Here is a 12,554-nt window from a genome sequence, read left to right as displayed (position 1 = left end):
TCTCCCCTCTTCCCCTTTCTTCTCCCCCTCCTTCCCTCATCGTCCAGTGGACAGTTTTCGTGTAGACATGTGTTCTCTTGAGGATATACCTAGCAGTAGAATTACTGGGTCATATGATAACTGTTCAGCTGTTTGAGGAGCTGCCTAATTGTTTTCCTCGGCGTCTACACCATTTTACCTTCTCCTCAACTTGGTCTGAGGGTTCCACGTTCTCCACATCCTTGCAGTACTTGTTATTTTCCTTTCGTTTGTTTGTTTTTCTTGTCGCCATTCTAGTGTTGTGAAGTGGTACCTTCTCATTTTGATTTGCGTTTCTCTAATGACACTGAGCATCTTTCATGTACTTTTGGCCATCTGTGTATTTTCTTTGGGGAAATGTCTATTCATACCCTTTGCCTACCTGTTTCTTTTTACTTAATTTAATGTAACTGCTAGAGAATTTAAAATTCCCATATCTGACTGACATTATGTTTCCCTTGGGTAGCATTGCTTTGGGAGATTTTGAAATTGATGAGGGGTAAAAAAACTCGTGCATACTTCATATTCTTCCCTTCATTCTTAATGTCATTCACCGGTCACGAAGGTTAAATTCTTTTTGAGGTTCATCTCCCAGAGCATTAACAGGAATGTCATTACAAAGAAGTTATCCAGGCACCTGATCGCCGGTGGGTTGGCAAGGGCTAGATTGTTTGAGGGTCATCTTTAGTAAGGCTTAAGGTGGACCCACATCTTCAAAGCAGGTTGGTTATTTTAATGAGCCAAACAAGCACAGCAATAAAGGTCACCTTCTCTTTTCTATAACGTGATGAGCCTCACTTCCAGTGAGCTTTTCCAAAGCTAGCATTTTAACAAATTTAGTCATTTGTGTCTTATTGAGCTTTTCAGAACATGATAATCTACTGTAGATTTATTGCTTTGGAAATTTACTATGACATGTTGACATATTTTCTTAGGAATCTAATGGAGAAATAGTTTGATCAAATATACTTATTTCCTGCCTAGAATAGAATGGTTATAATACATTTGCTTGTGGGTGATTCATTCCGAGGTGTTCTGAGCTTAGTGTCCAGTTAAACTCTGGTAGCACTTCCTTGTCTGCTGCTGAGAGTTTCCAGGGGACGGGTCACACGCACCAGGAAGTACAACTCCCCCAAAGTCTCTCGGCACCAAAATGTGAAAGTCAACTGGGTTGTTTAGAATACAATACGTAATTCATTTAAAAATAATTTTGTGGGCTTCCCTGGTGGCGCAGTGGTTGAGAGACCACCTGCCGATGCAGGGGACACGGGTTCGTGCCCTGGTCCGGGAGGATCCCACATGCCGCGGAGCGGCTGGGCCCGTGAGCCATGGCCGCTGAGCCTGCGCGTCCGGAGCCTGTGCTCCGCAACGGGAGAGGCCACAGCAGTGAGAGGCCTGCGTACAGCAAAAAAAAAAAAAAAAAAAGATTTAAAAATAATTTTGTTTAATGCAGGTGTTTTTTTCTTTATATTGAACCCCCCAAAAAGCTAGAAGCGTTTTCCTAAAAATGATTCAAGATTTTTGGTAAATATAAAACTGCAGATATAAAGATCTTGCTGGCATTTTATGGTTCCTTTCTCATTTACTTACGTGGAGACTGTATTTTTCCATGCATCCGTAAGTAGGCGGGGGAAGATAACTAAAATGTATTTTGTTTGGAAGAATAAAGTCACATGGGAGACAGAAATATCTTCAGATGTTTCAAATTGGAGCAATTCCTGAGCCCTCAGGCAGTTGCAAACTCTAATAAGGATTTTTTGGGTGGGGCTGAGGGGAATGAGTGGAGAAGGGGCAAGTAAGATTGCCATAATTGTTGTAGAAATGATTTGCCCAGGAGAGATTGGCTTTCGAGATTATCAGCATGTAATCACTTAAGTGCTCCTTTTCTTTTTCTTTTTTTTTTACATCTTTATTGCAGTGTAATTGCTTTACAATGGTGTGTTAGTTTCTGCTTTATAACAAAGTGAATCAGTTATACATATGTTCCCATATCTCTTCCCTCTTGCGTCTCCCTCCCTCCACCCTCCCTATCCCACCCCTCTAGGTGGTCACAAAGCACCGAGCTGATCTCCCTGTGCTATGCAGCTGCTTCCCACTAGCTATCTATTTTACATTTGGTAGTGTATATATGTCCATTGCCACTCTCTCACTTTGTCCCAGCTTACCCTTCCCCCTCCCCATATCCTCAAGTCCATTCTCTAATAGGTCTGTGTCTTTATTCCTGTCTTACCCCTAGGTTCTTCATGACATTTTTTTTTAATTCCATATATATGTGTTAGCATACGGTATTTGTCTTTCTCTTTCTGACTTACTTCACTCTGTATGACAGACTCTAGGTCCATCCACCTCATTACAAATAGCTCAATTTCGTTTCCTTTTATGGCTGAGTAATATTCCATTGTATATATGTGCCACATCTTCTTTATCCATTCATCCGATGATGGACACTTAGTCCATCTCCGGGCTATTGTAAATAGAGCTGCAATGAACATTGTGGTACATGACTCTTTTTGAATTATGGTTTTCTCAGGGTGTATGCCCAGTAGTGGGATTGCTGGGTCGTATGGTTGTTCTATTTGTAGTTTTTTAAGGAACCTCCATACTGTTCTCCATAGTGGCTGTACCAATTCACATTCCCACCAGCAGTGCGAGAGTGTTCCCTTCTCTCCACACCCTCTCCAGCATTTATTGTTTCTAGATTTTTTTGATGATGGCCATTCTGACTGGTGTGAGATGATATCTCATTGTAGTTTTGATTTGCATTTCTCTGATCCTGTTATTTTTCTGTTCTGTTTCAGCACTGTCGTTCAGAGGGAAGGTGGTTTTGATACCCATGCAAGGTGGAAATTGAAGTGTACAATTCAGTTGTGTTTAATATATTCATATTGTTGTGCTGCAAATGTCTGGAACTTTTTCGTCTAGCAACACTGAGACTTTACGCCCATTAAACCCTAATCCGTCCCCTGCACCTACCCCTCCCCCCTCCCCTCCCCCACCCTTGGCAGCCACCTTTCTACTTCACGTTTTCATGATTCCATCTGCTTTAGACACTGCTTGTGAGTAGAATCATACAGTACTTGCCCATCTGTGATTGGCTTAGCATGATGTCCTCAAGGTTCACCGGTGGTGTAGCATGTGACATTCTTTCTTTTTAAAGGCTGTGTTCTATTCCACTGCATGTATATGCCACATTTTCTTTATCCATTCATCCATTGAGGGACACCTGTGTTGCTTCGATTCTTGACTAGTGTGACTAGTGCTGCTGTGAACATGGGTGCAGATATCTCTTCAAGATCCTGCTTTGTGTTCTTTTGAATATATACCCCAAAGTGGGACCGCTGTGTCTTAGGGTGATCTTTGGCCTTTTTAATTGAATGTGTGCAAACCTTTTCTGAGAGTAGCAGGACCTGCGAGCTGTGTGAATCTGATTCCCCGCTGGCCCACGCAGAATGTCCATAAACACTCTTCTTGATGATCTCTCCGTGAGAGATTAACTGTACAGATAGTATCACTGTGACTTCTTTCCTGTTGTGCCAGGAAATGTTCCACATGGTCAGACCTCCTGAAATAAACACCAGAATCATTTGGCCAGATTGCACAGCTAGGCACTCACCCCAGAAACACCTTCCTCCAGAAAGCTGCCTCCAGGACGGAGGGCCGGACGGAGAGGCCCAGGAGGGAACAGAGGCACAGAAGGGTGAAGGCGGCGTGGTTGTCATGTTCTTCTTTACCCAGGAACGAGACAGCAGCCTGTCTCCAGGTTACGGCCAGCAGGTTGACAAAACCTTGTTGATTATGACACAGTAAGAAACTTCCATGTTATGGCCCAGTGTGCACCTCTGTGTGTGTGTCCAGAGAACATCACTTACCTGTGTGACGCGTGTTGGTATTTCACGTTCTGGTCCCCTCTTCAGGTTCTTGTTTGCTTTTGCACCCGGTACAGTCACGGGATCGTTGTCCTGCTGGGGTTCACATCCGCTTTGGCACGTACGCAGTAAGGAAGAGTCCGTGTCTGGGGCAGGCCTGCCGGGCTCGGGCTCGGGCTCTGCCTGTTTGCTCTTGAGAAGACCACGTGACCTAGAGTCTCTAAAGCCAGCTGTGCCTCAGTTTCCTGTCCCCTACAGTGGGATCATATTGTGCCCCGTCACACAGCTGGTGTGAAGAGCCATGGGGCCACGGATGTGGGGTGCCCAGAGCGGCACCTGGCCCCACACTCACTTTTCTTACTTTTTACTGTTGTTCACTGTTATCCCGAGGCCCGTGTTGCTTCTTCCTCCTCTGTTGTCAGCATTCCCAGCTTTGTGTAACTGGGAGTTAGTTCCTCTCCATCCTTGGAGCTCGTAGGGTCTGGATAGAAGAAAGAACGTCAGAAGTTAAAATGGATCGGGAAGCTTCGCAGGCGGAGTGGTCGCTGAACCCCCGTTTCTTTTCCCCATCAGCCAGGCTGGAACTCAGTTTGCCTTCTGACTGAGACAGGGCTGTACCTGGGCTCCGCCAGAGAAAGGCCGGAGTTGCTGCTTCAGCCGGCGCGGAGCTGAAACAGGGCTGGGGAGCCGCCCGCCCCTTGCTCGGGTCGCAGGCGGGTGCTGGGACACTGGTGCTCATCCCTCCCCAGGCGCAGAGGGCTGACAGCCCAGCGTGGGAGGGGGGCCGCTCCCACCCTTTCTTCCACAGGCGCATCTGTCAGGGCTCTTCCGAGTTGTCAGGTTGCCAGTGTTTCATTATGTGATTATCTTCCTTGCAGGCAGTTTTAGTGAATAACATCACCACCAGCGAGAGGCTCATCAGAACCTTGCAAGGTGAGTTCCACTCTCCCCAGACATCAGGCCTGTTAGGAGAAACCCACCTTCCCTCTGTCCTTTTCTAGGGTCGCTTAGTGCAATCTAATGATGGGTGGTATTACAAGTTATTGGGTAATCTTTACTCTTGTTGCCTAACTATGTTTCCTTAGAGAGCTTTTCCTTTTATGAGTTTACTGAATACATGGCAAGCTGTTACGTAGAGAATTCAGATTCTCATTTTGTGATACATTAAGAAATATATGTGTGTGTGTTTAGGTCACCCAGAAATCAGATTTCCTTCATGAAATTTATATAAAAATGATCCAGCCTAGTGTAATTCCGTTTCCTAGCTCCTCTTATTCAGTTTGGCAGCCAGGGTTTTTCTTGGGGCCCTTCTGAAGCCGCCGGGTGAGGCAGGGATGGGGTGAAGCCCCTCTGTGAGGTGTGACCGGAGGGGTCACAGGGTCCAGTGCAGCCTAAGAACCTGATGAAAGGAGCACTGGGGCTTCTGATCCCTGACCTGACCCTAGTCTCACCTTTGCCCCTAGTTAAACTCCATCAGTGCCCTCAGCCTCAGTTTCCACCTCTCAGGTGGGAAGGTCAGTCTAGAACTGGGCTGTCCAGAGCTGTAGCCACAAGCCTCCTGTGGCCAGTGAACGTTTGAAATGTGGCTCATGGGACAGAAGAACTGGATTTTTCATTTTTGTTTAATTTTCGGCAATTTAAATTTAAAACTGATACTTGACTCAGTTATTGGGAAACTTAAGTATCTTTGGGACAACTTGGGTGTACCAATATCCTTTTTAACTGTAAATTTTATGAAATCTAAATTCACATCAAGAATTCCCAATTCCTGTTTAACATCTGAATTGAGATGTGCTGTAACTGTAAAATACCCACCAGGTTTCAAAGACTTAGTATGAAAAAGAGAATATAAAACGTCTCATTCATAATTTCTCACATTAATTCTATGTTGCCATGGTAATATTTTGGATCTGTTGGGTTAAATGAAATATATTATTAAAATTAATTTCACCTGGTTTTATTTACTTTTTAAAAATGTGGTTGCTAGTAAATTTTAAGTGACCTGTGTGGTTTATAATATTATAGTTCTGTTTGGCAGTGCTGGTCTAGAATTCTAGTTCCAGATCAGCTTCTAAGAATATTAATAGGGGAAATGCAGAGATTCACTAAGTTTAAATGGGTTGCTTGACTGCCGGGGGCTTCTCAGAGCTGATGATCTGCTGGTCAGTCCTCAAGTAGGGCACAACAGCCTGCAGCTGTTTTTATTTTTATTTTTAAACAGCTTTAATTTTATTTATAGAACAGTTTTATTTTTAAACAGCTTTAATCAGGTGTAATTGACATACAGTAAACTACACATATTTAAATTGCACAGTGTGACATACGTTTTGACGTAAACGTACGGTTGAAGAAACCACCACAGAATCAACACAGTGAACAGATCCATCAGCCCAAGATGTTTCTTTGTGCCCCTTGGTAATCCTCCCCAGGCCCCTCTGATCTGCTTTCCGTCCCTCTAGATGAGTTTGTAATTTTTATAGTTTTGTATACATGGAATCAGACGGCATAGACCCTTTTTCGTCTGGCTTCTTTGACGCGGCATAATTATTTTGAAATTCATCCGTTCTGTTATGGCTGCCATAGTTCATTCCTTTTTATTGCTGAGTAGTATTCCATCGCCCCATGCTCGGTTTGATTATAGAATTTTTTTTTTTAAGTTAGGTCTGTTGAAGTATAATTTACACATGATAAAGTTTACCCATTTGCAGTGTACCTTTCTGTGTGTTTTGACACATGCACTGTCCCCTGGATACCGGAGTCGAGACACAGCTCGTGTCCGTCACTCCAGGAAGCCCCACCCACACCTGCCCTCACCTCAGCCGCACCCAGCGACCAGTTGTCCACCCCCGTAGTTCTGTCTCTTCAAGCATGGCATATAAATAAGTGCTTTTGAGATGGATCCCTGTTGCCAAGTGTATCAGCAGTTCATCGAATCCTTCACTTTTATTTAATTTGATCCCCCCCCCTCCGGCCCCCCAGAGAGCCTTGTAGGTCTAGGGTTGTGAGGACAGACCTTGGGGAAACTCCGGTGTCTGTCCAGGGCCGGATTTCAGGCCCTCGTTGCTGCCCTCGGCCCGTTCTGGCGTCCCCTTTGTGGCAGCTTTTCCTTCTACCCTCCCCAGCTTGGCTCTTGGTCAGTGAGCTGCTGCTTTTTTTCTACAGAGCTTTTCCGAGCCAAGTCATCAGGGCAGCAGTGATGCGGCTGATGGATTTCCTCAAAGAAAGCTGTTGTTTCCCAGATAGGAGGGTCAGGTGACTAAGTGCACATGGGGCCTCAGAGAGTAACTGGGCTGTGACCAAATGACAGGATGCTGGCAGGTATCCTGGTAGCTGAGAACAGGGGGTGCAGCAGGAGTGGCTGCTTATCTGACTGGATGTCGAAATTAGCGTTTCACAGATCGAGGGATACGTCTTCTGGGGGCAGGAGACACAGTGGCGTGTGTGCCCTTGTGGGACAGTTCAGGGTTTAGGATGTCTAGGAGAGAAATAGGTGGATAGAACCTCCTGGTGCATTGTAAGGGTTGCAGGTCAAAAAGAAGATTTAGGAGAGATGTGTGAAAAGGAATCAAGGTGCTGGTTCCCATAGGATCGCACATCTTCTGGGCCGCTTCCAGGGCTGGGGTGGGGAGGTTCCTGGGGAGGGGCCGTGCTCTCATCCCTTCCTCTTTCCCCTCCTTATTCTGTTGGTGCCACGGCCCATGGTGTTCCCATGGTGGGTTTTGGTGTGCCTGCTGTTGTCAGGATGGCCATGCCGGTGCCCTGTGTGATTTCGTGTCCTCCTCTCCGTTTAGACCAGTTAAAGGCCCTGCAGAAGAATTACGGCAGGCTGCAGCAGGATGTCCTTCAGTTTCAGAAGAACCAGACCAACCTGGAGAGGAAGTTCTCCTACGACCTGTAAGTGTGTCCACATCAAGTGTGTGCCACTCGGGAGGCTGACGTGTTTTAAGCGGAGGGTGGTGGACGGGGTGCAGCATAGTCTCCACTGGCCTTTTCTGTTATAGAGCATATAGGTCTTGAGGAAAAGGTTCAGTCCCTTTTAGGAGTCATGTCCTTTAGACATAATGCATTTTATTTTTTAAGTGTCAGCAGTGCTTCGGAAAGCCCTGGAGAAGTGTTAGCCAGTGGGCTCCTCATTACAAGAGGGCAGTTCTCCTTAGCAAGAAATGACTTAACTCAATATACCTTAAAATATGTAACTGAGAACTCTATAAAGCACAGGTGTGCTGGTTAAATCAATAATCTAAAGCCTTTAAAAATGTGTTCCAAAAGTGCTCAGAAGTGACCTAAGTCAAACTCATAGACTAAAAGGAGTTTGGTATAATATTACTATAATGTATCACTGGGTGTTGGCATTGTGGGCATTTTGTTTTCTTGAGACTTTTAAGTGTCTTTCCAAATTTTTGCAGTGAGAATGGAGTACTTTTATTTTTTTTTAGCTTTACTGAAGTATGATTGACAAATAATCATTGCATGTATTTAAGGCATAAAAACATGATGTTTTGATATACCTATACATTGTGAAATGATACCCCCAACCAAGCTAATTAACCATCCATAGGCTCCCATCTTTACCTTTTTTGTGTCTATGGTGAGAACACTTGAGATCCCCTCTCTTAGCAAATTGCAAGTATAAAACACATTATTATTAACTGTAGTCACCATGCTGTACATTAGATCTCTAGCGTATGGTGAGGACAATCTGTTTTAAGCTGATGACTTCAGTCACATACAAAAACTCTACACGTTACATATCAGAGTCCTTCTGTGGTCAAAACAAAGCAATAAACTTTTTAAAAGTTTGGCTAAACCCATTAGTAAGATAGTAAAAAACAGTTTAGAGGGTAGCAAGTAATGTTGTAGTCCATGTATTTTTCTCCCATTTTCTTCATAGCAACAGTATAACTCAAGCACAGGAACTTTGGGATTCTGAGACAACCAGCTCCCCAACTCCACCCTCTTTTTTCTTTGACTTCTATTTAGTCCATGTCCAAGTTCATACAGAGTTTTTACATAATTGCAGTTGCCATTAAAATTTTTAATCATTTTTTTACTTTCTTGCATTATGTGTATTTAAAAATCCATTTTGTTTCCAAATATTAAATACTGCATAATGTGGAGGTACCAAATTCAATTCACCATTTCCCAGTTGGATATTTAGGTTAATTCTAAGTTTTGGTTATTGTACATTGGCCTGACATCAATACAGATAACTTTTAAAAGTTATTATTTTGGATTATTTCCTTCTAAAAAAGACTGGATTGTAGGTTTAGTGTGTCAGTTGGTATAAATTGCCAAATTGCCTTCTGAAAGGATTTTAGCCATCTGGTCAACACCTCCTCATAAGGATTCTGATGTCCTTCCACTCACCATAATATCTTTCTGATCACTTTAAAACTAAATACTCCTAAAACCAGGAAGCCTCAAATACATAAATATGCAAAGGACACGTGCAGACGATGCAAAGGAAATGTCATTAGAAAACATGCATATGGAACCTTGTCCAGCTAGGCCAGTGGCTCTCAGTGGGTGGCAGTTTTGCTACCAGGAGACCTTGGGCAAGGTCCCAAGACATTTTTGGTTGTCACAACTCAGAGGAGGTGTTACTGGCATATCGTGGGTAGAGGACAGAGATGCTGCTACATCCTGCAAAGCACAGGGCTGCTCCCACAACAGAGTGTTTATCTGGCCCAGGGCACCAACAGTGCCCAGTTGAGAAACCGAGTTAGGCTGGTAGTCACTGGAAAGCATTCAGACCAAAGGGAAGTGCTCCAGTCTTCTTATTCATCCTTGAAAGATACCTTAACACACATGTGTCCCTTCCATTGACTGAAATACAAGAAGCCGTAAATGGCCTCACTTGATAAATGCTGACCCAGAAGATTTTGACCTAGCTGGAAATCAGCCAGGACCCAGTGACAAGGAGGGCAGCTCTGCTCCCATATAGGAGTGTTCAGACAGGCAGTGAGCAGAATACTCCAACCTGGTGGCCATGCGTGCAGGATGCACTCTTTTTCTCTCAGGAAGTTGATAGGTGAATTGAAAAAGCTGACTGACTGCATCTGTTTTACTAGTTGTGCCCCAAACCTTGTCCCAGATAGAGGATGCTTCCCATCCTATATCTGATGTGTATCAAATGTCGAAAGCTGGAATGAGTTAGGTTTTCTTAACTTTCTCTGGTTACAGACCCTTTCTGAGAATTCGATGAAAGGTGTAGACGCCTTGTTAGCAGTTTTATAAATGGATGTATACACAGAGTTGCATGTTCAATTTGAGGGACCGCTGAAGCACACCTACCTGCATGCCCTCTTCGTTATGTTTCCTTAGGCTCCTCGCGGCTGCGACAGTTTCTTAAGCTTTACTTACTTTTTATGGTCTGGATTATTTTTTATTAGTTTTGAGGAGTACTGGTCAGGTATTTTGTAGAATGTCCTTCAGTTGGGATTTATCAGATATTTTTCTCGTGGTGAAACTGGGGCAGCACATTTTTGAGAGGAAGGTCACAGAGGTAAAGTGCTATTCTCATGGCTTCACATCCAGCGTATGTGCCATCAGGATGACTTATCACTGTTGATCACCTGATTGAGGTAATGTTTATCAGGTTTTTGCACTATAAAGTTACTCAGTTTTTTTCTCCCTTTATGCTATCATCTTTGGAAGAAATTCCCTGTGCTTAGGCTGCACTTAAAGATTGTGAAGTTATGCTCCACTTCCCCAAGGATGGAGCGTCTTCACAGATTATTTGGAGTTTTCCTGCACAGGAGATTTGACGACTCTTCTTATCTGTCTAATTATTTATATCAGTATGGATTCATGCATATTTTGGGTTAGAATCTAATACTGTCTTATTTATTTTTTCTTTTGCTTACATGTTTTCCAGCTTTTGCCATTGGGAACTCTTTCAGTTGATTCCTTTATCCAGTTGACATATCCCTGATATTGTGGGTTTGGTCCCCCGCCGCTTTTAAAATTACTTTTTTATACTCTGGCACCAAAAGATGCTCCAGACTCATTTTCATGTATTTCCCGTCCCAGTCCTAGAATCAACCAATCAACCATTTCTCCAAGGAGCCCTTGTTCTTTTTATTGGAGAATGGTATTAGAAACCAAGATCTGGATACTAGGTGTGTTTGTTACTACTAGGGTGTCATTGCTGCTAGGCTCTCTCAGATGACAGAGCAAGAGATATATGTGTGTGTATACTAACTCGTGTTATATATAGATACTGATAAATATTTCTATATGTATTCATCTGTATCTAAATTAAACCAAACATGAATTTGTACTGCTGTCCCCAACTCTAATCCGTTTACGTTAACATAATAGTATGTAATTGGTTATGTTCTCAACGTGGGACGCTATTCAATTATTTTATCAATGTTTTGTGACTCAGAACAGTTTTTTAAATTTATTTTCTTTTACTTTTTTGGCTGCGTTGGTTCTTAGTTGCAGCATGTGGGATCTTCGTTGAGGCATGGGGGATCTTTCATTGCAGCGTGGGCTCTTTGTTGTGGTGCGCAGGCTTCTCTCTAGTTGTGGCATGTGGATTTTCTCTCTCTAGTTGCGGCGCGCAGGCTCCAGGGCACATGGGCTCTCTTGTTGAGGCGCGTGGGCTTAGTTGCCCTATGGCATGTGGGATCTTAGTTCCCTGACCAGGGATCGAACCTGCGTCCCCTGCATTGGAAGGTGGATTCTTTACCACTGGACCAGGGAAGTCACTGTGACTCAAAACATTTTGAAACTGCCTGTGGCAAAGACCGGTCAATGCTTATCCAAATCCATTCATCTTTTTGCCCAGCAAAACTATTGGGCAAATTCCTTGCAGTTAGGTATGGCCAAGTGACTTAAGTTCTGGCCAGTGGGGAAAGGAAATCATGGGGTGGGACTTACAGGAATGCTTCTGAGAATAAGGACAGTCCACTGCACATCCCTTTCCTTTACCTTTTCTCCTCCCTCCTTCCTGCTGCCTGGGCTTCACACAAGATGGCTGGACCACTCGCAGCTATCCTGGGTCATGAGGTAATCATGGGGATAGAAACCAATGTTAGGATATTGAAACAGCAAGAGAAGCCTGAATTTTTGATGACTCAGAGCTGCCATACTAACCCTGGATTTCTTTTATGTGAGGAAAAATAAACTGCTATTTTTTGGCCTTTTTGTTTCACCTAGCCAAACCTGATGCTAACTTATATACTTTTTGAAAGTGCCTTTAAATATTGTTGTTTCTTAAACTAGATCATTTTCATCAATGCTCATCTGTTACCCCCAAAAAAGACTTCTCAGGAAAGGCCATTTAGATTGAGTCCTAAACAATAAAGAGCAGAGAAAGGAGATTAGGAGATGTTAGGAAAAGAGAACCTGGGGAGCCCAGAGTGATCTGGGCAAGGCAGATAGTATCATACGGTCACGGTGGGAGTGAGTACGAGTAGTATCTTGAGGATGGGCGTGAAAGTGACTAGTTACGTGGACCTTGCTGGGAAAATCTTCTCTTTCACAGATTCTGATGATGTGAATGTTAGGTCTTTTGGAATAGTCACACAGGTCCATGAAGCTGTGTCCTCTCTCTTTCCCCCGTCTGTTTTCTCTCTGTGTTTAGATTGGGTAATGTCTATTGTTCTGCCTTCCAGTTCGTTGATTCTTTCCTTCTCTGAGTTTAAAAATGTTGGTTATTGC

At 43.7% G+C, this 12,554-nt stretch overlaps 1 protein-coding gene across 1 annotated transcript in view; it reads left to right on the top strand.

The window, feature by feature from the left end:
- GOLM1 (golgi membrane protein 1) overlaps nt 1-12,554 on the top strand; it is a 55,844-nt gene that overhangs the window by 25,764 nt on the left and 17,526 nt on the right. The window contains exons 4-5 of the mRNA XM_060014985.1: nt 4,763-4,817; nt 7,676-7,778. Of these exons, the coding sequence (XP_059870968.1) occupies nt 4,763-4,817; nt 7,676-7,778 (158 nt within the window). The remainder of the gene's footprint in view (nt 1-4,762; nt 4,818-7,675; nt 7,779-12,554) is intronic.

This window comes from Delphinus delphis, chromosome 6 (assembly GCF_949987515.2).
Source record: "Delphinus delphis chromosome 6, mDelDel1.2, whole genome shotgun sequence".
NCBI lineage: Eukaryota > Metazoa > Chordata > Mammalia > Artiodactyla > Delphinidae > Delphinus > Delphinus delphis.
This window is presented reverse-complemented; position numbering and strand designations above follow the sequence as displayed.